This window comes from Ambystoma mexicanum, chromosome 6p, assembly GCF_040938575.1.
Source record: "Ambystoma mexicanum isolate Mex_15411 chromosome 6p, UKY_AmexF1_1, whole genome shotgun sequence".
Classification (NCBI taxonomy): domain Eukaryota; kingdom Metazoa; phylum Chordata; class Amphibia; order Caudata; family Ambystomatidae; genus Ambystoma; species Ambystoma mexicanum.
Window position 1 is genome coordinate 916,078,720 of NC_090935.1, and position 27,522 is coordinate 916,106,241.

At 48.0% G+C, this 27,522-nt stretch overlaps 1 protein-coding gene across 2 annotated transcripts in view; it reads left to right on the forward strand.

The window, feature by feature from the left end:
* The window catches only part of COMMD10 (COMM domain containing 10), a 1,364,001-nt gene extending 1,336,936 nt beyond the window's left edge, over positions 1-27,065 (forward strand). For both annotated transcript variants that reach the window (XM_069625537.1, XM_069625538.1), the window contains one exon: positions 26,789-27,065. In XM_069625537.1, coding sequence (XP_069481638.1) covers positions 26,789-26,827 — 39 coding nt within the window. In that variant the 3' untranslated portion in view covers positions 26,828-27,065. The remainder of the gene's footprint in view (positions 1-26,788) is intronic.
* Positions 27,066-27,522: the final 457 nt, after the last annotated feature.

Below are 27,522 nucleotides of genomic sequence, written 5' to 3' on the forward strand. Positions count from 1 at the left end.
CTCTAAAGCAGCAATTTCTAAATGGATTGTAAACGGTATACAAAAATGGTACAGGTATCCAACAAAGTACTATCATTTACACTGAGAGCACACTCTACTTGTGGTACTGGTGCCACATTAGTCTTCATTGCAAATGTGCTCCTAGAGCAATTTTTAAGGCAGTGAAATGGAGCTCCGTTTACACGATTACTGTGTGGATAGACAGGCAAGGAGAATTTCTCAAGTGAGACAAGCAGTGTTAAAACATCTCTTTGCCTCTGTTCCTTCAAACAACCAACCTCCTTGGTAGTGCTTGCTAGTCTATGCAAAGCATGTGATTCTAAGTAGATCCACAAGCCTCAGAAGACAAATATTACATACCTGTAATCGTCTTTCTGATGCTTGTACCTGCTTAGATTCACATGTGCCCACCCTTCCTCTCCTCTTTGTGAATAGAAGGTACATAGGGAAATTACACCTTCCTCCTGTACTGCAGTGTACACTTCATGCAACCTCATGTCAGAAACAAAACAATCTGACGACCTCCACACGTGAAGGGCTATGAGTATATTGCAGGTCACAGTAGGGGATAGTTTTGCAGACATGCCCTGTTGACGTCCCTTTTTTTAATTTAGAAAGACAGGCCATGCAATACTCTGCACCAACCACTACATGTCGGCCTATGCAAAGCATATGAATCTAAGCAGATACAAGCATCAGAAAGACAATTACAGGTATGTAATATTTGTCATATAAATCAGCTTAGACTCCAAAAACTAAACAATGACACCCAGATAGACATACTTGCTACCTGAGAACAGTATTTGAAACTGTGCTACAAAATTATGAGGGCAACCACACACAAGAAGGGTTTCAAAACCTCTCCAAAGATTCTTTGACCCGCATTTTTTAAAACGTCACCACAAAATATATCCTGTCCCTAAAATGAAAACTTGATTATTAGTCATTGAAGAGGATAGTCTCCTTGCAACACCAAATGGAAACATCCCAAATCATTAGATCAAAGCCACTGTGTTCTCAAAAGAATATTCATGCAAAAGACTAACCAGAAGAATCTTTTAAAAAACTGTCACAAATGTCACCAAACCTAGAAGACATATCTTCAAAGCAAAGTTGACAACCACAGACAAATGCACTTAAATTCCATGGCTCTGTATTTCAATGTGTAAGAAAAGCACATGGCACCAACCATTCACGTTCGTTCTTGACAGTAAAGCATTGTGTGAGTTCACTTCCATCCTCCACGACTGCACAATATAACAACATTCAGATATCTTTCACTCTTGCTTCAAAATAATCTGGAAAGTGAGCTCCAACCACAAAGCTAAAAGCCCTGGCAATTATTTCACCTCTATCCACACACACCTTTGGGAACTGCTTTTAATGAAATTGACTGTATGTCAACCGCAAGTATTCTGGTCTGCACTAAAACGTCTGATACTGATGATCAAATACCTTCGGAATGGTGCAGAATCCACGTGGATGTATCCAGTCATGTTATCCCAAAAATGCCAATTCTTCTCTTTCACAAGGAAAATTCCAGAGTCAAATAAAAACAGACAAAGTTTCTCCTCTACTGAAGAAAGCAAACAGTGACCCATCCAAACTACAATGGCTGACATCAATCTCTAAACTACCCTTTTTGGCGAAAGCTATTGAGTAACTACATATTGAAAATATGAAATATGCTCCTCTCATACCGATCTGGATTAAGACCTAAATGTAGCACAGATATCGCTACTCTACAGGTACTGAATGAGGCTCTTTATATAGCTGAAGGAGACCTCTGTCTACTGGGGTGAACCAGAAGAAGGAGGTGGATAAGATAATGAGATTGTCAAGGTTTGTTTATTGAAAAGAAAAGAAAAGCTCTATTTGTCAAGTTTCCGTAGCCTCTTCGACTCTCCGAGCCTGGATGCGAAATGTGTGAGTTTATATCATATTGATTCACTAGGGCGCTTGCCCCTTTGGGTTTCTCAGGCTCCCGAAACCTTGTAGGCTGTCCCAACCTTAGCTCACTGTACTGGTACCTCTCAGCGGTATACTCTCCTTGGGATCGCTTACTTCCCTGGTGCCGCTTCTCTCGGCAGCTATCATCCTTTGGCCGTGGAGCTCAAGGATTTGGGTGCTCCCTGGCTATCTGGTTTCAGCATCGGCTACAGGGCCCCAGGCCCACCATAGTTTTATCGTGGTCACGCCACCAGAGGAGGCAGGTGTTTCTCGGTCTCTGCCTCCGACCCTTGATTCTTAGTCGGCGGGATACCAGCCTTCCAGCGTCCGGCTAGAGTTAGGCTCACTTTCCATGCTACCGCTGACTCTGCGGACTAGCATGGCCCCGCCCCTCCAGTACGTCTCTTCCACAGAAGTTCGCCTCTGTATATCAAACATTCTCCTCCCTGCATAGGAGATCACCCACCATCTAAAGGTCTTCCTGTGCTTAAGTATATCTTAAGTACAGCTTAAGTACATCTTCACAATCGAAAAGGGTGTGTCCTTCTTCGTTGATGAGAGACGTTCTGATGAAACCCAGCATTACCTGAAGCCAACAGTTTGGAAGGAGGACAACCGGTAGCTGTAGTCAAAACATGAGAACACGTTTTTTCAAGTCCCATGTAGGTGGAAAGATTGTTTTAAACTGGGAGTTCCTTATTGGAATGGGAGGCCTTGTCCCCAAGAGGGGAGTCACTCCCAATGAGGACCCACCTACTGAGACCCCTATGGAGGGTTTTGCTTAGCGGGATGACCTCCCTAGCCTTAAAGCGGGTGGCTCCCCTCTGGGGAGAAGGGATGAGTTGTCCAGATGCGTCATATTACTTATACTCCAGAATTTTTGGTTCCCTTTGATGCAGTTGATCACGGGTTTCCGATGCACATTAACCACATCCATGAGATCGGGTGGCAGTTTTTTGAATTGGGTATTCTTTTCCATTTGACTACCCTTGCTCTTGTGTGGCATTCCCCACCTTTTTATCTTATCCTCTATAGTATTCATCTTGTACATGGAGCAGATGTCCCTGGCGTTACCTGAGGGTATCCTACATGCTCAACATTCTTGCTCTAGAATACTTCTTAATTAAACAAGAGTCCTGGATTGGAGCACAAACTCTCAAATTGGACACCTACAAAACCAAATTATTTTTCCTTTATTCTAGCACATACATGACGACTATCCAAAATGCCTAGAACTATCAAAACCGCTTGGTTTTCCAGTACATAAATCCAGTCTGCAAATTCCTTGGGATATGCCACTCATCCTTATTCAAACCTTCGAAGTTCATATGTCCACCATAATCAAAAAGCACTATTCTAGCTTCACCTCGTCAGAAAAGTTACACCCATGATGATAGTGGTGTAAGACTTCAGAACAGTAATCCAGCCCGTTCTCTCACACCTGGATGGGGGAATCGCACTACTCGCTGCCCCCGACCCCACCAAATGCTTTTAAGATCCTCTAATGGCAATCTTACACACTGGAGACTGTCTAATCACTGGTGTGAAAAAAATCGCTAAATCTCGCCCCTGTTGTCCTGTACCGAGTCTACTTTGGCTGCCTCTAAAAGCCAGAACAAACTTCTATGTCTGTAGCATCCTTCCTATTACTATTGCAACGTATGCTCGAAATCCACAAAATAAGAAGCAAGCCAATGCAGCTAATTAAGTGTTCTCATTCTTTTGTCCAAAGATCTGAAACTCTCTTAGAAGACAGGCTTTCGTTATTCCTCCTCTTTCCACAATGCACTGGATGCCCTCCTGGTTATAACCTCCCTTGAGTGCGACTCCAGCGAGGTGAAGGATCCGACTCCTCCTTTTCTGTCTTTCCACTGTGCCCCTTCCCTCCACTCATTGTTTAATTACTTGTGGTCTTATCTGGTTTTGCTGTAAAGTGTTCTGTTTTCTTTTGGCAAGAACGTGCTGTATAAGTAAATGAGGACAACTTGAGAAGTAAATTAAGTGGAGCTGTACACTGAAAAGCAACTTGTCACAGGTGAGATATGAAGGGCGTGACTCAACAGTGCCAAAACAGTACCAAAATCTGATGAAGTTGGCCTAGCTCTTTCGGAGCATACAAATCAAACCAAGACAGGTCTGCTTCGCCTGATACTCCCAACAATACCTAAGAGGAGAATTGTCACATCCCAGGGCAGATATTTCATTCCACTACTTAGAGATGAAACACCAGATCCAAATAATTCTGATGTAAAAATGGTGCTTCCTTTATGGATCAGTATGAAACAGCTCTCATAGGGCAACTTCAGAACTACAATGAACAGTGTGGGCTGTTATTTAGTGTCTTATGTGGCTTCCGCACCCTCCATGGAACCAAGTCACTCGTAATAGCTATATTAGATGACCTGAGATAGGACCTTAGTACTAGTGGTGTCTGGAACCCTATTTTTCGGGGACTTCGTGGTCATCATTGACACAGTTAGTCACACAATCCCCTATCGCAACTTCATGAATTAGGCATTCGAGTTTCTGTCTATGAGCATCTCAAATCTTTTCTCACGCACAGACAGATACCCGCCATTTGAATCAGCAGTGACTTCTCTGAGCTGTGCGGATTCTCAAGGCTCTGCCTTGTGCTCTCTCCAGTTTAATATATAGCTAACTCCACTTCCAAGATCTGGTCAAGTTCATTGCTGTAAAAGTTCTAAACTATTTTGAGGATCCTCAACTTTTGTATAAATTCAACCCTAATGAATGGTTTAAAACATTATCCTTACAGCATGCTTGTTAACCATCAACCATTCGATGGGCAATAATAACCTCTGGATGAAGCCTAAATAAATGAAATCACTATTGTCGGTTAAGACCCCCGTCATGGCCTTCTACCATCTGGCCTACACATCTGCTTGAGAGGGCCTGGTTCCATCTGAAACAGTAAAACAAACTTGGGAGTCATATTTGATGGCACATTAACTATGGAAAGCTGTGTTGCCAATGTAGTGCAGAAAGGCTTTTTTACTTAAAACATACTTGTGAACTCACTCACTTTTGGCAAAAAAATCCTCTTTTTTTCCAACCACCTTGGCCACTCAAAAGGTTGGCAGGTATTTTAAAAAATCTCAGAAGGGTATTCCCACGCCTCGCTTTCTTTGGGAAAGTCTTTGTATTCCTGGTAGTAGTCCTTTCATATCTTGATTGTGCTAATGGTGGATTCCTGGTCTACCCCAGTGTTTACTGCACAGGCTTCAGGGAGCATGGATCATGCACTGCTGCAACTGTGCAAGACCAGCCCCGTTTCCCCCGGCCTACATGTGCTTCACGGGTTGCCAGTCAACAATAGAGGGCATTGTGAGAGCCTCCGTTTGGTCAACAGAGAACTGCATAATGTTGGCGCTTCCTCGCTATCCTCACTGCGCCTTCTCTGCTCCATAAAGAGCAAACTGCTGATCATTTTCCAGATGTGATGCACATTCCTTTTCTGTGCTGACTCTCAAACAATAGCACTCCTTGTCCGAAAGAAAATGTTAAGATTACGAAGCACTCCGCTTTTAGGAAACATAGCTCCGTTCCTTGAGCACCTTCCTGGAACCCTAAACGTATTGCTTCCACACCAAGAAGCCACTTCCATAGAATTGCCCTCAGCAAAAACCCAGTATCATAACACAGTATTTGAGGTCAAACCCCCAACCTACCCAGCAATTTATTCAGACTCCTGTCACACTCAAAGGGCTCCGGGGATGATGTCCACAGTATCAGGAGACTGATGCGCCTCTGATCTTTTACAGCAGTTCATATTATATAGCTGGGCTGCTGGGAGAGGGTCAGTAAATAGGAGACTCAGAATGAGTTTGTTGGGGTTACTAAGCCCATTGTATGCAAGCATGGTGGAGCAGTTCTCCCCCCTCTGTTTTCATATGGTGCAGTATACAAAAACTAGTAATGTAACATAATCTGCTGTGGCGAGCATGCCCCAGCACAGATACGAACAAAGCCCCAATTTGACAAAACACATGTATTTAAGGCATAACTAGGCTTAAAATAGTTATGTCCCCATCACCTTTCACAATAAGTATGTCCCTAAACAGCTAGTTAATACATAAATTGTACCTTCACTTCTTCCCATACCCTAAACATTTAATCTTCTTCACTTTATTTGTACAGCACCCATTGAGCCCTACAGCCCCTTTTAAACCCTCTTAGATTCAGGTGTTCCACAGCAGCATCCCAGAAGACCTTCTAGTGTAGCCCCCGCCTTTCCCACTGTGCCTTCCATCTTACACTGTTCTCAAAGCGTTTACCAACATACGAAACCCTGAAAACATAACCTATATTCTGAAGGTTCTATCAACAATATAAATACCTGCCAGATGGTGTCTCTTTCTGATCCACTCCTTTTTTTTGTTGCCCTTTGGAAATCTAGTCAACCACATAATTAATTTTCTCTGTATACAACTCAGTTCATATACAATACAAATGCACCCTGTACTGAAGGAAGAAGGCAGGATTGATATCTTAATTTCCTAGCTAATCAATACCCTCCAGGGTCACCACAAACATTTGACCTCTCTATTTACTTACTTTGTTGCCTTAGAAATAGCTCACTGGCTTTTGGTTTTGCGCCCACCCCCACTTGCCCAACTCTCCTGATCAAAAAGAATGGCCATTTTAACTTTTCAGTTTTACCTAGGACCACCTCCACTGCAGCTCCTTCGGATTCATTTTTAAAGCCCCACTTGCTGAATTTCTAGTTCCCCGCTCTGCACGGAGTCATTCTCTCCTGAATGTATCAACTGCAAATGCTGTCTCTGACATTTTTTGTATAGCTCTGTGGTTATAGAATCAATTGTCTTGCAACGCATAGCTTCCCTTCCAGGCTGGAAAACCTCCACAAATACTGCTGTGCCCCAATTCTTATCAACCACGGATAGCCCTCTTCACCACACAGGTGGCTACATCTGGATGCTTTATTTTGTCCGGTTGCCAGAAAGGTGTCACGTTTTTACATTAATTTAAAAGTGTACAGAAATGATCATACAAACGCCTGGTACATTCTAAATTTCTCACTCAGATCTATCCACCTCTTTATAAACACCCCTGTGACCCATTTATAGCTTTTGTTTTCTATGAAACTCGACACCTTCACCACCTGACTGCCATGAGCATCCTGCCAGCTCAGAAGGAATGATAATCCAGTACAGTATTGCTTCAATATGTACTCTGTGCTGTGTGGCCATCAGCACCACCTCCACCCCTCCCTTCATCTCCTTCTGCACATCCTCTTACTCTTCCTCCTTAGCATCCAGACCCACCACTACATCCATCTCCCCAAACCGTGTCCCTTCCTGTCATCTTTCTAATCTCTGCTTTCACCACCACCCTATCTTCCTGCACCCACTTTCCCACAGCCCTTTCCTGAAACCTACATTTGTGATAGCCTCCCCTTACTCCTGCAACAGTCTCTCAATTGCCATTTCCACCTTCTCCTCTCTCTGCATACATATAGATGCCTCCACCGTCTGTCAGCACGGGATCCTCTCTCAAGCCCTCAAGCCCATCCTCCTCCTAAAGCAACACACATCCTCCTGTTCCCTCAAATGACCTTAATCCGGCTCCCAAACTTTCCTCCCAACAATGGACCCACAACCTTAATAAGAGCTTTCGCTGCACCATCTTCCTCAATCCAACAAGCTGCTGTGGAACTCTGTGGCAATGGGTTGTACACCCACCACATCCCCCCCACCCAATATCCACTGCCTTCCCCTTAGACAGACAATGACATGAATAAACATGATCCATATAAATCCTGAAAAATCCCTTTCTAGTTATCTTGCAACTTACTTTCATCTAACTCTAAACATTCCATACAAAATACCCAAAATTGCAAACACAAAAACACTCATTATTCTGATTATAGAAATCAAAAAGTACACTATTAAAAATGAATGGTGTAAATCAAAAGGCATTAATGAGCAATGAGGAAACCAAGGGATAGAATAATGGGAAAGGTGGTGCTGTCAGGTTTTACTTCAGTTCATTTTGTTTGGTTGAAGTAACCCAACACTGGAACTCCCTGCAGGCAAATGTTAGACAAGTGAAAGTCCTGTAATGGGACATAGTGGCCTTCCAGATATGGAGTCATCTGGGAATCATAGCCAAGGGTTAAACTAATGCTAAGGAAAGGACAAGGATCATCACACATATAAACATACACCAAATACAATAAAACTGCATTAAGAAAGAAATGTCACACAAAAAAATCTCCCTTGATTGTTATCAATACCTTGTGGGTCCATCATTGACCTCCCTCCAGTAGCCTCACAAAACCGACAAAGGAACACAATGTCAGCTGGGTCTTCTACAGAACCTTCCTCTGAGATGTGAGGGTTTTGATTAAGTGCTTAACCCTCACTTGAAGACTTGGGTCTTATGAGTGGAGCCTCAAATCCTCCCCTTAGATTCAAGCAAGAGTTCAAGGTGCTAGCAGGTTTTGCAGGGAACCGCGAATCACCTCAAACTACTTTGCAGAAGTTCAGATAAAGATACTAGTGGAAAGCCCTATGTAGACGGGCTAATGTGCGTAAAGGAATCATTTTCAGAGTGTAAATATATTATGTGGTGTATTTTAATGTAATTTATGCAATAGAAATACTTTTTTTGGAAAGGATTGTGCTCCTTTTACGTGGAGGAATAGTAGCCTCAAACAAAATTCACAGAATCCGTAGAAAGTTCAACATAGTGCATACAGCCAATTGTATCTGCTCCTCATTGTCTTGGATTCCACTTATGGGTTTTGGGCTGAAATATATAATGTTGAAGGATGCCATAGTAATACAATTCACATGCAGTATGATTCGAAGTAGAAATGAGATCATAAAATAAAGTACATTAAATTCAAATAAAGTTTAAAACGTAGATGAACAATATTATTAATATAATAATACATTCCAAGAAATATTACAATGAATAATTATATAATACATAAGTGCATTGAAAAAAAAGTTATTTCTGTTTACAGATTTTTTTAAATGTATATAGTTTCTTAGTGTATTCAACTTAAAGTATGCTGTTAAAGTGGTATCCTTGTCATGGGCCTTTTCTGAAGCTAATCGTATGTTAACATTGTTGAAATACATATTTAGTTCACCTGGAAGATGTACTTGAAGTCTTACTGTTGTATGCGTTAGGGAACAGCTCCCTCTAGCGGTGATGACATGCAAAGCGGGCAGGACGGCTTCGGACATACATACATCTGGTCTTTTATTCTATCATATGAGGTGCCCAAGACTATCCTCAGGGACGGCTCACACCCTATGCCTGCTGTACTTCATTCTCAATTTTCCAATTCATTTTTTTTTTCTATAAACCTATGCTCCCTGAACTTCCATCTGATTGTTGCTTTTCCCATTTTAGCAGGAAATGCTCATCTTCCTCCTCAACAGGCAACACTAGAATTACCTCTCCTCTCATTGTGTCACTACCCTACTACTATTCCGCAATCTACTTTCAGCCCCTTGCTGCACTTTTCTGGTCCTCAGTCAGCTCCATTCCTGTGGGCTCATCTCCCTCCTCTTGGGTGGGAAGGGTACCTGGGCCCGAGATCAGAGGGTAGCCAGGTGACCAGTGCAGTTTCAGCCAGGAATTCAGCAGAGGAGATGAAGAGAGAAGGCAATAAGCAAAGAGGAAAGTCCTAAGGTGATTCTGGAACGAGAGATTGTTCTTCTCAAGTTTCAGAGAGGCAGGGAGGCTGTTCCAGAGGGAGTCCCCAGCCGAAGAAAGAGATCTACCACCAACTTGTTGGCTTGCTGAGAAATATGGTAGCTATGATTTACAGTTAGTAGAAAGATAGATGCGACTGCCCTAAACCATGACATGCAGCAAATTCTCTGGAAGTTTTATTAGCTGTATGGTCTTATCTCAATATGCAACAGAATGGGGTGAAACACACACCCGCACACCACACCCACCCATGATAAAAGGTTACATTTACTGGAGACTTCTATAGGCTTACAAATTCCAACATGCTTGGCCAACTCCTGGTTCATACTAATATTTGCCGTCAACACTGGACTATACATAAAACTCCTAGATCACCCCCTAAGAATATTATCACACTCACACATCGCCTTGTCCACACCTCCCCTTGACCTCTTCGTCTCCTTAAACATACTTATATTTGCCCTCCTGGCCAACCAGGCCATAGCCTAGCTTTTTGTTCTCTTTTGTTTCTTAACTTCTGTTTTCTTTCACACTTGAGAGCTTCAGCTTCTCCTCTTTCAGGTGTATCTGGTCTATCCTCTTTGAAAACGTAACCACCCATGACAAGACTGGCCCTTAACCCATTGTTGCACCTACCTCACAAACTGTGAACAAAGTTGAAAAACCTCCTCTGGCAGTCTTACTGGCATCAAAATGAAATGCTCCCTGAATGGTGTTCTGTGAAGTCCCCCTACTCAGTAGTTGTAACCTATCCTTCATGAAAGCATCCATGAAATCAATAATTTGTACGCATAAAGCTCTGGTCCCACTTTAGACACATGCACCGAGTCTTGCCTACACATTTTCACAAGGCTCCTAATCCAAACAAGGAAACCCCAATCTCCTACACCCATGCCGGATCTCACTTTTCACTTCTCACCATGTTCGGTTCGTGGCAGACAACTTGCGTGCCCACACCCGGACCATACTGGACAGCACCACTTCATTCCCTACCATGCAATTGCTTCAACTCCCTTTTCACCTTATTTATCAGCTCAAGCCCATCCCTTGTGCTAAATAGTTTTCTATTTGCTAACATGCCTGACCTGCCTGTCTTCACTATGGTCTCATTCACTATCAGCTTCAGTGGTACCCGATTGCATGCCTCCATCACAAACCAAGTAACCTCACATCTTACAAAACGTTGCCCATATTGCTTCCCGTATGGTCTGCCCACCTGATGATTGAATGGCTGCAGATCATCATTTGCTGTCTTTTGTCTCTACCTTCACTCCAGACCATGCCTGTGAAAAAGAAAGTCCGCTGCAACTCATCACGCCGTCCCTAGTTCCAAACACTGGCCTCAAATGCAACTCCCGCTGTGGCTGGTTAGCCCAGTATCGACCAGACCTCCACCTTTCGTGTTTCATGATCTCCGTTCCGGACAGACCCATCCCAACTCCCTTTCAAGGCATCTCCTATACAAAATAGATTTGTGCCAAAATCCTTGCCCTGAAAACCGAAGAGCGTCAGTGCCTGGCTGCTTTTCTGTCCTCAATTTAACACAAGGCCTGGCCCACTGTTCCCCTCAATTATAAGTAGTCCCTTACAGGATGCCGTGAGCACTCTGCCCATTCTGTCACTCTCCTCAGCCCAGCCTTTTGCTCCTGCCCTTTCTGATCCATCTGGGAACACGTCAACAGTATTGTTAGCGCTCCTAACCTTACCTCTAAGTCTGTCACCTACGAACCCATCCTTTCCTACTTTTTAACAATTCAGAGAACCAAATGGCCTTAGAAAATAACAGCACAAATGTTAGTTTTAAAAAAAGTATCTCCTATTGCTAGAAGACAGCCCAGCCCGCTCCTTCCATTGCTTTCAAAAACTTCAATGTAAATGCTTTCCTTCTATCATTCCTAGGCCCGTGGGTTGGCCCACCTTTCCAGCATCCTCTTTCCCATGTTTCTCCCTGCCTGCACATATCATCAGAACCATTTCTAACAACATACAATGCTCGCCAACTTCACAGTAATATTGGCAGCGATGAAGCCTCTGTTAATTAAATACCTAAAGAGGCGTGCAGCATCATCCCTTCTCTTATCCCCCATGCCTACCCCTTGGACCACCGTCAAATCCCTGTCACTTAAATGGTCCAAGTCTCGACCAACAAAAGAATTCACAAATCCTACTCTCAGATGTTTTATCTCTAATCTGAACCACTAAAGAAAGTGGTTTCTCCTCGTAAAGCTCTACCAGAGTTTACTCCCAGTCTGGACCTGCTGTGTTCTTCCTTAATTCACTCCCATCTTCTCAGAACTCTCCCAGGTCCCTGACCTCTCAGACTCATCTTCAGGCTTCAGCTTTGTCCCTGAGATTTTTCAGCTTGAAAGGTCAGTGCCTCTTGCTGTATTATTGAATCTATCTTCAATCCTCTGGCGCTTCACTTAACAAGATGGGTCTCTTCCAGTCCTCTATATTCCATAAAGTTATTTTCTCCTCATACGTTAGGGTTTCTAAGGTCCAGGTCTCCCCACAACGTGGGTTTCAGCGTTCACTGGAACAGGTCTCACCACATCCTGAGGTTTTCAGTAACACCTGGCCAGATCTCACCATGACCTTAGGGTCTCCACAACACTTGCCCAGAGCTCCCCATGATCTGGGGTTTCAAGAGCACTTGTGCAGGTCTCACCTCAATCTTGGGTTTTCGGCAGCATTTGGCCAGTCTCATCACAACCTGGCTTTTCCACCACACTGGGCTTGTTCCCATCGCAACCTGGCTTTCAACCACACTTGGCCTGTTCCCATCGCAACCTGGCTTTCAACCGCACTTGGCCTGTTCCCATTGCAACCTGGGCTTTCAACCACACTTGGCCAGGTCTCACGACGAGTTGACCTGGGGTTTCAGTGCCACTTGGCCATGTCTCACCACAATCTGGGTTTGCGCTGTTACTAGACGTGTGGCAGGCTTTATGAATTTATGTCAAGGTTTTGGTCGTCAAATATTCATCTGGCGAAGTCACCAACTTCCTCCAAGTGACATTCTACCTGTGCTTCAGGAAGTGGTGTGGAAAATGTCCACCAATGCCCTCTTTATTGTGGAATCTACTCTAAGTGACGTACTGAGGAGACTTTTCCAAATTCTTTTGTGTTTTACTAGTTTGCCTTCTTTTTGTCAGCTTGCTCATTACTTAGAGGTTTTTTTCCTGAGTTTGAGATTGGGTGTGGTCTAGCAGATTTTCAAATGTCTCTAACAATGCCCGTCCATGGTTAGTTGTTTAGTTCTCACCTTTGTGATCTATGACTTCATGGGTGGTTCATGGCACTGCTGCCATCTTGGATATTCTCATAGGTATGTTGCCCTATCAGCAGTGTTCCTGAACTTTCCAGAGTGTCAGCCCCTGGCCACTCAGCCGCGGTCTCCCAGTTCCCTTGTTTAGAATGAACTTTGATCTTTTCCACCACAAACTCTGCTTTTGTTTTGTTAAGCACAGGGCATTTATGATTGATGTTTACTGATTCCAACAATAGTTGGGGTTTTCCCTGCACACCTCAGTTTGGAGGTTTACTTTTGCATGCCTGTGTTGGCGAGGTTTGGTGTTATACTTTGAGATCTGTGAAGCTGGGGTTTTTATGGTTCCTGATAACAGGGTTTTGATAGGCTAGACAGCACTGACAACAGGACTATGGATGCCCCTTGCTGAGGGGCCTTAAGCAAACCTGAAGGTACAATAAGGTGCCTTTGCAAGCCTGTGAGAATCCCACTCCTTCCATTCTCTGGGAGTGTGATGGCATCATGAAGCAAGACACAGACCACAGATTTCAGATTCAAACAAAAAGGTTTTATTAACTCAAATGTCAGGATGGTAGAAGGCCAAACTTGCCCTACCCTAAGGTGGAATTTCCCTACCTAAAGAAACTAAGGAACGTCTGAGTCAGAAGTTTAACTTAAGTCTGTCTGTGTCCAAAACCTATACTAACCCTCACAACTAAAGCTAGAAAACGTGTAGGGATGTCAATAATGAAAGAAATAGTGTTCAAAATAATGTTCTGAGCTCTTTCCACCCCCTGGCTTAATCTCCAGCTCCCCTTTGCCAAGTTCAAGGAAGTGCTATCAAAGTCTCAGGATTTCAAGCAGTTCCACAAAAACCTTGGGGTTCCCTTCCCCAAGTTCAAGACAATCCCACAACATCTTGTAGTTCCCTTCCCCAAGTTCACACAAGCTCTTTCTATATTGTACTTTGTACTTCTTCTCAATCTCTCAAAGTTCAAAATTAGTTCCAGATCAACTTTATACTGCTTTGCTTTCCCTTGGTTTGCTTCAGCAATATCCTTGGCTCTTCACAGTTGGCGCTTCCCAGTCTGGGCACAGTTGTTGGACCGCACGGTCCAACCACTACAGATCGCACAACCAGGAACTCTATGCTCTCCTGCCCACGCAGGCTCCTCTGTGTTTGTATCTGGATCAGGATTCACACCTAACAACTTTCTTATCTTCTCACAGTTGGGGCTCCCCGGTCTAGGCGCTGTTGTCTGACCCACTATAGGTCGTGCAACCAGGAACCCTAGGTTGTCCTTGTTAGCCTCTTGGCTTTGCCGCAACATGTCACAACTCCTTTAGCATTATCACACTCTATTCTTGTCTATATTTGACTTCATGGCAATTTCGTTTCTTTACCACTTTGTTCTTATGATCAATTTCAATTTCCCATCTCTGCTTTCTTTCGGGATTTCGTACAGTTTTATATTTGGTTTTCAAATGGGTAGTATCTGTAGTTCATGCACATTTGTCACATAGCTTTGCCCAAAAGGTTTTGTTTAGTATGATATTCAATCTGCACAATCTTTCACCCCAACGCTTGCAGGTCAAATGACTTTTAATATTTTCTCTGGTTTGGTTTCTCATGTGCTTGCATTTCATTAATTCAGCTTCCCTTTCAGGTTTCCATTACAGCACCAGGAGTGCCCTGGCTGGAGTGGCTCCCCTCTGCACTCACCGGTCCTCTGCAACTCCACTGGGCAGCTGTGCACCTTGTTTCCATCTTTTGCCTTCATGTCTTGTTTCATTCACGAGCCCCGCTCGTACTTCAGTTTCGCTCTGCACCTGATTGGCAACTCTGCTTCCCTTCTGTGGACGCTGTCAGTCTCTTGCCTTGTACGCGAGCCCCGCTCGCACTTCCGATTCGCTCTGCACACGACCGGCAGCTTTAATTTGCTTCTGCAGATGCTGTCAGTCACTCTCACTCCTCTCACTATGCTTGCCTGTGTGGCCATGCACCTTGGACCATAGAGGCCTCCCCAATTCTGGTTCCCTCTCGCAGCACATAGACTCCTGGGATCAACAGTCCATTGGGGATTCCTTCTGCAGGTGTCCTGTCTCTTCTACAGGTCCCACCTCGGCGACCTCCTCGCAAATAGCCTTCCCTACTTGTTTGGTCTCCCATACTGCTGATCTCCTCCCTTCTGATACACCTGCAACCACTTGACAGGTTGCATGTGTGAATTCCAAATTGTAATTGCCTGGTTGCAATTAGCAGAGATTTTGGGACGTGCCTGACCCTTACAACACTCTGACGGCTTCTTTCTCATCTCAGTACTAGAGTGGGGAAATGTGTTACTAGTGTTCACTACTCTTAGTTGCCTCTTACTCGTCCCACTACTAGAGCGGTTTGAATGAGGGGAAATGTGGGGAGATGTGTTGCAATGGCTTATTTAGGACATTGAAGGGTAGATTGGTTTTCATAAGGAAAAGGGGGACACCATGAAATATGTGTACCCCAATACCCAGGGACCCTCCACCCAGGTGATCCTGTCTCACTTCTCCACCCCCAGGGTCAGGATGCAAAAGCAATGGCCTTTCCTTGGCCCCCTGAGAAGAGGATCCATGGGGAGTAGGAGTGAGGATACCCTCGGGTTTCTCACAGAAGGCAGTCGGGTATCAGCCAGACCAACAGAGTCCCAAGCGGCTCGTCCTTTCAATTAGTAACATGGGGCGTTCACTTAATTCACCACATTTCCAAGAGCATTTGCTTCCATTTCAGCAGTGGTGATGCCCTTGAAAGCAGATATTCTCCAGCATGGGGTCTGGCATGGATTCACATGCTCATGAATATTCCCCGTCGTCAGGCTGGGAATCCTCGGTAAAGAAAAAACCAGTATCAGTTTCGTTTCTGATCTGTCTTTCGTAGTAATAACCAATCACTGGTCTCTGCGTCATACTGACCACAGCCAATGACTGCCCTCTACCTAAGCACTGCCTCTGGCAGCCATCTTCAGATTTTTACCGCACGTTCATGTGTTGGGATCCTCGTGCTATTGCTCTCGAGCGTTAGTGCTATTTTTTTCACGTTTTTTCTCAAAACTTCGTTTTTTCCGGTCAAAAGAGCCTCAAGCTCCACCGACTCTCCATCCGATCAACGGGGACCTGTGTCGGATTCGTCTGCGCCCCTCAAGGGTGAAGATTTCGTCGAGCTACGTTTTGGAGGACTCCAGAAGCTTCTCAGGCCCGGACATGGCCCAGGAGAAGGGAAGCTCGACGCCCGGAAAGCTGTTCAGGGTCTGCCCTAGATGCCAGCTGCAGAACGTCTTTAAGGAGGACGAACACTCCTTTTGTCTCTACTGCTTACATGAGGACAAGACGCACGTGGAGAAGGACTGTGCGTTTTGCGGCAATATGTCGGAGCGGACCATGAAGGACCGGCAACGCCTCGACAACTGGCTGGAAGGGAAGAGCCCGTCAGGCGAGAAGAAGAGGAAGAAATCCGAGCGGTCTTCTAAGACCTTTGAGGACGCCCCGGCGACGGGGGTCCAACACAAGGCCAAGCACCGCGAGTCCGCTGGCACCGGTAGCGCCGAACGGTCGGGCTCTACGGGCGCCAGGCAGGGCGCACCCTCCCCGGCACCTTCAGCCACGAGCCAACGCTCTGGGTCGGGTAAGACGAAGGGCGAACACCCGGCGAAGCTCCAGGAGAGGCCCCGGTCGAGCTCGAAGGCCCCATCGGAGGGGGAGCGAGGCAGTGTCCCCCCCCTCAAGGATAAGGCGGTGAGCGCACCTAAGGTGGTGAAGGCCTTAATCCATCCGGCCAAGCCCTCTATCGATACTTTCGCGGCGGCCCTGGCTCAGCCTGTGGAGGCTACACCAGTGGTGGCGACCTTGGGGCTCAGAGTCTCCCTGCCACCTCGGAGGGAGTCCTCTTTTGTGCCCATCGATAGGACCCCCGTGAAATCCCCGGCGGGGAAGAAAAAGGGGGGGCAGGGCGTCGTCGTAGATTCGGCTTCAGAGGAAGAGCTGATCGAGGTCTTAAGCCACGGCCTTGGCGTGGATGAAGACCGGCCCGTCGGGATGGATCCCGACGCAGGTGACGACGACAGCGTCGAGGGTGCCGACGGGGCCCCTGATCGCCCATCGGATTCCCCTCTGCCAGCGCCGCAAGACAACTCGGCGGCCATTTTGTTGGCTATACAGTCCTTATGCTCAGAGATAAGGACGAGACTACCGTTGCCGACTGAGGAGCCTCTCCCGTCGGGGGATCCTGAACCGGGACCTTCGGGTGTTCCCCCTCCCAAGAAAAGAAGGATTCACCCTCCACCTCCTTTTCAGCCGTCGCGACCCGTCCAGCCCTCCTCCCCGTCCACCCGAGGGGATGATACGGGGACTGACACGGCAGCGACGGGTACGGACGACGAGGTATACGACGAGGATCTCCCGTCGTCACCTCCCACCAGGGCCTCTTCGCCCGACGAGATTGGATCGTTCCACTCCATGATCGCCAGGGCATCCGAGCTTTTCCAACTCTGCCCTGAGGAGAAGAAAAAGGAAGGATTCCTTTATCAACGGCGCGAGGCCAAGAGGAAGACGGTCCTCGCGGTGCCTCTACTGGATGACATTTGGGATGAGGGCCTCGCCCTCCTCAAGAACCCTTCCACGACGCCAGCTAGAAGAGACCGGTACGAAAAGAAGTACCGGGTCCCGGACGCGGCCCCCCTGTGCCTCCGGGCGCAGCCTACCCCGGACTCCGTCGTCTCCCCGGTGGCCAGGAAGAAAGCGGGGGGGGTGCGGCCTCCACATCGACTTCCCCACCGGATGGCGAGGGAAAGAAATTGGACGCTATGGGACGCAGGGTCATCTCGTCTGCAGCAACGACGATTAAAGCGGCCAACGCCTTGGCTATCGTGGCCCGCTACGACAGGGAGCTATGGTACAAACTGGCTGGACTTCGTACCGGACGACAAGAGTGCGGATGCCCTGGAGATCCTACAGGAAGGTGAGGTGGCGTCGGACCACGCCATCACTATTGCGACGGACATCGCCGACACTGGATTTCGCCAGTTGGGCAACGGCGTGTGCCTTAGGCGGCGTGGATGGCTCAAGGCTACGGACTTCCGTCAAGACGTACAGACCAGAGTCCTGGACATGCCGTTCGATGGGAACAACCTGTTTGGGAAAACAGTGGACGATTCCCTTCAGGCCATTAAAGCGGACACTGAGACGGCCCGGGCCCTTGGGGTTCTACAGCAACGACGGACGCCCTTTCGGAGCAGCGGAGGCAAGGGCGCCTCCAAAGGTTCCGGCGGCGGTTTTTCTACCTACCGTCAAGCGGCCCGCTCGTCGTCTCAAGAGGCCTACAGAGGACGAGGCAAGTCTGGAGGACCCCGCCGTCGTCGCCAAGGAGGTGAAGGCGGCAAAGCCTCGTCGAAACAGGATTGAACCGGCCGTGGGGTCGGGCCCCCACCGAAGCACCCCGGTGGGAGGCCGGCTGGCGAGCTTCGTCAGCGTGTGGGAGTCCATCTCCACTGACCGTTGGGTGCTGGACGCCTTGGCCCGGGGCCACGCGCTCGAGTTTCAAAGAAGGTGCCCGCGCGTCCCCTCGTGGCCAGGAGAGAGCTTCAAGTCCCTCAGCTTCTCCTGGAGGTAAAGGCGTTGCTCAGGAAGGGCGCCATCGAACTCGTCCCAAAGAGGCTTTGGGGCTCCGGAGTTTACTCGAGATACTTCCTCGTGAAGAAGAAGACGGGAGGATGGCGCCCCATCCTAGACCTGCGACGTCTGAACAAGTTCATCAAGGCGCAGAAGTTCCGGATGGTCACCCTCCAGCACGTCCTGGGTCAGCTGGAGGAAGGAGACTTCCTGTCGTCGTTGGATTTGGAGGATGCCTACTTCCATATTCCCATCCTAAAGGGGCACCGAAAATTCCTCAGGTTTGTGGTCCAAGGGCGTCACTACCAGTTCAAAGCCCTCCCCTTCGGACTATGGTCGGCACCCAGGGTATTTACCAAGTGCCTTGCACCGGTGGCGGCGCAGCTGCGCCGCGAGGGGATCCACGTCTACCCCTACCTGGACGACTGGCTCATCCGAGCCAAGACGAGGGAGCTCGCCGTGGACCACACGGCAAGGACCGTCCAACTTCTCACGGACCTGGGATTCTCCGTGAACTACGTCAAGTCCCACCTGGTACCCGCGCAAAACGCACTGTTTCTGGGAGCGAAGCTCGACACAGTGTCCCTTCTGGCCTCCCCGTCGGAGGAAAGGACCAGGTCCATCCTGGGCAAGGTACAGCGGATGTTGGTTTCCGACGCGGTCAAGGTGAGGTCCATCAAGTCCCTCCTCGGAATGATATCCTCTTGCATCTACCTCATTCCCATGTGCAGGCTCCGGATGCGCCCGTTGCAGGAGTTCCTGGACGCGCGCTGGATCCAAACGACGGGCGGCTTCGAGGAGAGGATCACACTCGACGAGAGTTTCCGCCGAGCGGTCCGGTGGTGGGGCACCCGCGCGCATCTGACGGCGGGCATGGACTTCCAGACCCCAGACCACCAGGAGACAGTGACCACGGATGCCTCCCTGGAAGGGTGGGGAGCGCACACCGAAAATCTGTACACGAGAGGCCTCTGGCTCCCGACGGAGAAGTCCCTCCATATCAACGTCCTGGAGCTCCGTGCAGTGTTCTGGGCCCTCAGGTCCTTCCTTCCGTCCCTCAAGGGCAAGGTGGTGAGGATCTTCACCGACAACACCACCACCATGTTTTACATCAGGAAACAGGGCGGAACCAGGTCCCCAGCACTGTCCAAGGAGGCGCAGGACCTGTGGCATTGGGCAGTCGCCCAAAGGATGTTTCTGGTGCCGTTTCATCTGGCAGGGATAAAAAAACACCATCGCCGACTCACTCAGCAGGGAGCTGCGCTCGTGCCACGAGTGGGAACTACGGCAGGATCTAGTGGATCGCCTCTTCCGACGGTGGGGCACACCCCAGATCGACCTGTTCGCGACGGCGACGAACTCCAAGTGCCGGAGGTTCGCCAGCAGGTTTCCCCAGGCGAGGAGCATGGGCAATGCTTCTCGTTCCCCTGGGAGGGCCTGTTCCTCTACGCGTTCCCTCCTTTGCCACTGCTAATCCGGCTCGTCAACCAGCTCAAGAGGTCACGGTGCAGGATGATCCTCTTCGCACCTGCGTGGCCGAGGCAGATATGGTTCCCGGACCTTCTGGACTTGTCAGCGTCCCCGCCAATCAAGCTGCCGGTGGACGCGGATCTACTCTCCAGGGAAGGAGGGCCATCCTCCACCACGACCCGAAATCGCTGAACTTGCAGGCCTGGCTCCTGCAGCGCTAGAGTTTGGAGGATACGACATACCGGCCGACTCCAGAGAGGTTCTTGCAAAGGCCAGGGCGTCCTCGACTCTTAAATGCTACGGACACAAATGGAAGAGGTTCTCTGTCCGGTGCCACGCACAGAAGATTAACCCTCTACGGATTACGGCTCCCCAAGTACTGCCGTACCTGCTGACGCTGGCCAAAGCTGTACTGGCACACGCGTCCATCAAGATTCATCTTGCTGCGATCTCCCGATACACCAGAACCACGGGCCGGACGTCCCTGTGGTCTCATCGTCTGGTGAAAGAGTTCATGAAGGGACTGGTCAGATCGTTCCCGCCGGTGAAGGCGCCGGCCCCGGCGTGGGAGCTCAACGTGGTGCTGACCAAGCTCATGGGACCTCCGTTCGAGCCTCTGCACTCGGCCCCGTTGAGGTTTCTGTCGTGGAAAACAGCGTTTCTTGTGGCCATCACCTCCGCACGACGGGTGGGAGAGATCCAGGCCCTTTCCTGCAAGGCCCCGTACTTGACTTTTCACGACACAAGGGTAGTGCTCAGGACGCACCCCTCCTTCATGCCCAAGGTACCGTCGGACTTCCATCTCAACGAACCCTTGGTGTTGCCTGTGTTCTTCCCGACGCCTTCGTCGCCGGCTGAGAGGACTTTGCACTCGCTGGATGTGGCTAGAGCGCTGAAGTTCTACGTGGACCGCATGAAGTGTTTTCGGAAGACGTCACAACTCTTTGTGAACTTTGGACCTGTCAATCAGGGGAAGGCTCTCTCGAAGGCTTCCATTTCCAGATGGCTCTCCGGCTGTATCATGTACTGTCATCGGTTGGCAAACCGACCGCTGCCTGGCCGTCCGAGAGCCCATTCCACCAGAGCGATCGCAGTTACCACGGCCTTCCTTTCTGGTGTGCCCCTGCTGGACATATGCAGGGCTGCTACGTGGAGGTCGACGCACACCTTCACGAAATTCTACTGCGTCGATCGGGATTCCAGGGAGGAGTCCAGGGTCGGCCAAGCAGTGCTGCGCAACCTGTTCGCCTGAGGTGAGCCTGGTGAGGAGGTAAGATGCTTAATGTTGAGTTTGATGTAATGCTTAATGTTGAGCCTTTGCCACCTCCCGTGGTTGTGCATGTGTGTACTGCTATGTATTCTTTATTCATGAGCATGTGAATCCATGCCAGACCCCATGCTGGAGAAGGAACAAGTTACTTACCTGTAACTGTTGTTCTCCAGCATGGGTCTGGCATGGATTCACATGCGAACCCTCCCGCCTACCCCTCTGCGGCTCTTCACTTGGTCATACTGCCACTTCACGTGCTTCCAAATCTGAAGATGGCTGCCAGAGGCGGTGCTTAGGTAGAGGGCAGTCATTGGCTGTGGTCAGTATGACGCAGAGACCAATGATTGGTTATTACTACGAAAGACAGATCAGAAACGAAACTGATACTGGTTTTTTCTTTACCGAGGATTCCCAGCCTGACGACGGGGAATATTCATGAGCATGTGAATCCATGCCAGACCCATGCTGGAGAACAACAGTTACAGGTAAGTAACTTGTTCCTCATGTCCACACCACTTTCCCCAAATATCCCTGCCAGGCTGGCATAGAACTCCCCTTCCACTGGGCTGCTTGTTTGTACGTTGTGATCAATGCAGCCAAATCAAATTTGGATCAGTGCGCAAGAGGGGCTGTTGACGCACGGAAACAGAAATTAGGGAGTGGTGCATTTTCTAGCCAACTTTACATTTCTCCCTGTATGACTAGGCTGTTGTCACAGATGTCTTTAAGAAACACACAAATACGATAGATGGTTCACAGGTTTTTATTAACAAGCTTCTTCTATCTTTGCCGTGCAGGGTTTGCTACTGCAGGATAATTCGATTAAGGGGCTGTTCTAGCTGGGACTCAGCTTCCCATGCCCTAGCATTGGCTTCCCTATTCCCCAGGACAGCTTGAACGCTAGAGATCGGTAGTCGTACTGTTTGGAATAACCTCTCTAGGGCGGAAAGCCTAAAGGCCAAGAACGTATCAATCTTACTCCTTCCAGGAGCTTCTGTGGATGCTCTATTGCAGTGTCCCCACAGTCATGGTTTTAAGGATTCAAGATGGTTCCTGTGTTTCCTCAAACACTCTCACTCATTTCCCTGTTCTTATGCCTCGTCACTCTCTTTTCCCCTTCTTACTCCTACTTCCTCTATCGACTTCCTCCCTCTTGTTGTCCCACCTTCTATTCACGCCTCACTCCTTACTACTTTCACCTGCCTTCTCGCCCCGTCTCCTCCTGCTTTTGTTCTGTTCATTCTATTCTCTCTCTTGCCGCTCTCTCCTTTTATTCTCTTTCTTGTCCCACCTATCTCCTCCTCTGTCCCTCCGATCTTCTCATACTCCTCTACTTCGTATTTCTGCTTCCATCCTCCCTGCCCTCCAACTATTCTCTCTACAACTCCTGCCACTCCCTTTTCTCAACCTCTCAATCACCACTCTCCCTCTAGCCATTACCCCTCTCTGACTGTCTCTGCATTCTTTCTTCCCTCTTCTCTACTATCACTCTCTCCCTTCCCTCATCTGCTCCTTACCACTCACTCTGCTACCACTCAATTTCCCATACACTAAATCAAAGCTGCACTTTTTCCACAAGCTCCTACTCACACACACAATATCCCACTGATATCCAACTCCCTCACTGACTCTTCAGTGCTTCGCTCCACCTTCTGTCTTCCTTCTGGTGCTCAATCGGCCCCCATATCCTCTGACCTCACCCACACTCTCTGTGACCCCCACAGACTTTTTATATCCATGCCTTCCCCCTTTCCTGTGCCCCCAATTGCTTGCACATTCCGCATGATTCTGGGGCCCTATCTGAGGCTGTCTTTTCCCACAAGGGAGTGCTGCTGCAGTGAAATGTTACAAAACCCCCTCCTAACCACACCCCTTTCTGGTTTACTGCAAATTGAACAGTCTGCTTGCTTCAGACTGCACTGAGGCTTCCATTTTTTTGACAAGGCGCCATGTTAAGAGTCTGCACGATAGAAGTCTATTTTTCTCCAGCGGCCGCTGGGCTTATTTAGTCTGGCCATGCTCATGCCGGTCTGGGTAGTTCTGTAAGGACAGAGGGAACTCGGTCCAGAATGGATGGTGGCATTGGGTTATGACAATGGTACTGGTCATGCCATTTGTGGTCCATTCAGGGGGTTCAGGGACTGGGGCCCTTCCGACTCCCGCACCCCACCTCTGGGGTAGATCTTGTTCTGGCAAATGCCCTGGTAGCCCCCCTACTTCAGACTGGGAGGGGTCCCTGTCCCCCTCCCCCCGGCAGGGTCAACCCCCCTGACCTTGTCACACTGTTCCTTGGCATTGAAATTTGGGGTGTACATGTCTATAGACCTCTGAAGTACATTCAAATATACATTTCAAAATGCAAACTAAGGTTCGGTGATCTCTGAAGGATGAGACATGGAAAGCATTACCGCTCATCCAACCAGAATTATTTCTCACCCTTCAAACTTGCAATTAATCGTATGTCCAAGGAGAGTGGCAGGTTAGCAGCTCTGCAAGTCCATGTTTGCATATACCCTTCACGGCTCTGTGCCACGAAACTGGCAACCGAGTGAGAAGAAAGTGGAGAGTCTATTTCTGATCTTGTTACTATGCACGAGGAGCCGCCGCGCGCCTCGTATTCAGGCCAGTGCTGAATTTTTAAAGCAACAACTCGTGTTTCCTTTCAGATGATAGGCACTCCGTTCCTACCTATGCAGTGCACTGCCAGACACTCGGTATTAAACCCAGCACTGAAGCAGATCCCCGCCCCCTCCTGTCCAGTTGTATATTTGAGTTCAATCATTTGTATAAAGCTCAAAGTTTCATCTTGTGAATTGTGATGAAACAGCAGAGCCGGTCTCAAGACCTGGAAATAACTAGATGATGTCACTGGAATGCGTGGGGATGGAAGAGAATTTCAGGGGTGAACTGGCAGATCGGAAATTCAGGAACATTCTAGAGAATCCGAGGCCTCGGAGGGCCTGCCAGAGGCCGGTCTTGTTCCCTCCACACCTTTGTAGAACAAGATTGAAGGGATGTATGGAATGGATCAATAGAGTGCCCATTGTCTGGGATAAGTTATTGAAAAGGTGCTGTGATTGGTTTATCATATGATTTGTATACTTGGCAAGTCGGCTCCAAAAAACAAACTATAATGTAGTTCTTGAAAGTAGGAGAATTATATCTCGCTGGGAAACCAGAGCTGTGAAATGTAGTCAAGTGCCCAAATTGAAGACCAATCTAAGCTAGAATCCCAGCCACGGCACATAACCAAAGTGTGTGTTCTTGGGCAACACAGCTAATCGGACAGTGCCTTACCTTCCAAAATTGCTACTTATAAGAAGGGATTTAATTCACACTCATGTTATTAAATAAATAAATAAAAACCTCACTCACTCAAAGTATAGTAATTAGACTACAGTGGGTCTCATCACGAGTTAGGCTGGCTTATGACAGGAATACTAGGGGCCTCATTACGAGTCACCCGGTATGGAAATAATGGCGGCGTTACACCTGCCGCCACCGTTGTTTCCATACTGGGTGATCTCGAGTCCTGCAGGCGGAGGTGTCATTCCCGCCAACGGCGGACCTGGCGGGTTTAACACCACTCGCCCGCAGGCGGACGTGGAAACACCGGCACCATCACGAGATGGTGCCGGTGTCTCCATGGTCCCCATTCCCATTGAGTCCTATAGGACTCAATGGGAATGGGGATTTACCGATTTCCGCCTCCGGAATTCCTGGGTCACCGGGGTTGTAATGCCCCGGTAATTCCGGGAATCACGGAGGCGGAATGGTAATACGAGTCCAGCGGTAACCAAGCCGGAAAAACCGGCAGGTTACCGCCAGACTCGTAATCAGGCCCTAGGTGTGCTTATTACCATTACCACAATTGGTATTTCTGGAACTCTGCCTAATTATGAGAAAACATAGAGAAAACAGAAAGAAAACAGGAAAAAAGACTTATCACAGACAACAGGCAATCTATTGATCCATTCCAGGCATGCTAAATGTATTTATGAGGCCAGGCACAGACTGATTGGCAGTAATGGATGCAGATTTCCTCAAATGCTGCATGCAATGTTTCAGCAAATGTGCATACATTATTTTCCATTTTTTAACAATCCATTCCCCACAAATGTTTAGGGTGGAAATGGATTGGAAATAGTAGCAGTCCACACTACTGCTGTATACAAAATGTGAATGCACAAATGTGGGTCACTCCTGATACTTTTCTGCATTGCATGGCAAAGGTTGTGAGGGGGGGGGCATGCATGTATTTATCAAATGTGATATTCTTAGGAATACCGTGTGTGTGAAACAGGCAGTATTTAGAAATATCACCTGTTTTATCATTGCCACCTAACTCTTATTGATGTCGTACGTCTTCACATACTGTTAAAGTATTCCCAAACCACCCTGTTACAAGGATATTTCAAGTCGCCAAGGTTTTGCTTGACCAATTAGAGGAATAAGGCGAAAGGCAGAGTTCATTCATAGGTAAGGCTCCCTGTTTTCCGTTTTTACTGATTTTTATACATAAATACAGACATAAATAGTTTTGTTTCCTTTAAATATGTATTAAAATGGGGAAAAGCGGAAAATGCAGGTCCTTTGCTCAGCTCTCCAAGTTATCAATTATATACCTTGCAGTGCCTGTGCAAAGTAACACAACATTGAGGCTAAAACAAGGAATATATTTAATTTTGGAGATGTTTAAATGGCTACGCCGTTGGTGCCCAGAGCAACAGTAGCAGGAGCAGCCTTGGATTATTGTAAACCTGCATCAGGGCTAGATGTGCAGGATCTCTGTGCTCTGTGAGCATCCTGGTAAATGCATCGAAGTAGATCAGGGCCCACCACCCTGGGCGCCATTAACCCCTCTGATCACGGGAGTCTTTCAAGGTCTCCCCCAAGCAGGCGTGGTGGGGAAAGGCTGGGCAGGCGCCGCATTGAAATTAAATGCACCCAGCTCTTGTGCTGGCGCCCGGCTTTCCAGTGCAGGAGCGGGGTGCATTTAATAACAATAAGGCAGTGATGCTTTCGCATCGGCGCACTATGGAAGTAATTACCTCCCCGCTCAGCGCGGGCGGTTTTGAGTAGAATAAGGTGCTGATGCATTAGTATTGGCGCCCTATTCCAGTGATTAACTCCCTGCTCCAGTGCGGGGAGTTAAACCCCCCCCCCTCACTGCCCGGTGCGCTGCCGCCGTTAAGGATCAACATGCCCATATTATTGGGTGGTGCTTTCTTGTCTGCCTGGTCTGCTTCTACTTACAGTACACTGGAGCGTTGCCCTGCCAACAGAAGGGCCTCGGTTTGGGCCTCCAACAACGCAGGGTCGCTGTCGCTGCCCCATAAGCACTCCCGAAACATTACCAAAATAACATATTTGTTCATGCTCATTTTAAAATTGTTGCACACACCGATGTAAAATGACTCGCTTGAGACGCTTCCCTCTCTCGTTTGTTTTCGAACCTTCTCATTTGCAATCTTTCCTTTCTCTTTTTTTAATAGCTGGAAACTATCCAGGCCCAGCTGGATTCCCTTACATGACGCTGTGAAGCCTGGGCTCGAGCGCGCTCCCGCCATCTTGCTATTTCGCATGGAAGATAGACTGCCAAGCGGCGCCTGCTGAATGATCCCACTGGCAGCAAGTGTACACCGCGCCCCCTCCCAGACCAGGAACGTCACTGGAGGGAGCACAGCCACGTTGGACACTGCCTTCCATTTGGTCACCATGACACGCATTAACAGCAACCGACCTGTTGATAATAAAAACCAGACCATATCACTTTTGCATCAGACTGTTTTTCGTGTGTGGCTGTTTGTTCTCTTGTCTTGTCTTTACACCATAACGCACCGTGTACTAATAAGCAACGTCATTCTTTCTCCGCTGACGTCCTGCGCAGCGCCTTCACAGGTGAGCAAAGCCACGCTTTGTGAATGGCGCCACTATACGACTTACTTTTCCATTGTTACTAATTTTCATTCTGCAGGTCTTTAGCACAAATGTGAAAATACATGCTATCAGAAGTGTGAAGCGACATCATGGTTAAAGCGAAAAGAAGATAATTGCGCTCTAGTGTTTTCTAACCAGTACTTTGGAGTTTTGCCCACAGGAGACCCGCACCTACGTTTGTTGGAAAATTGCTTTTGTTTTAAAGGAATGCCTTTGTGCGTTTTGGGCCGCATCAGCCCACGCAGTACAGTCGCAATTTTACCATAGGAAATTGCGCAGACAACGACCT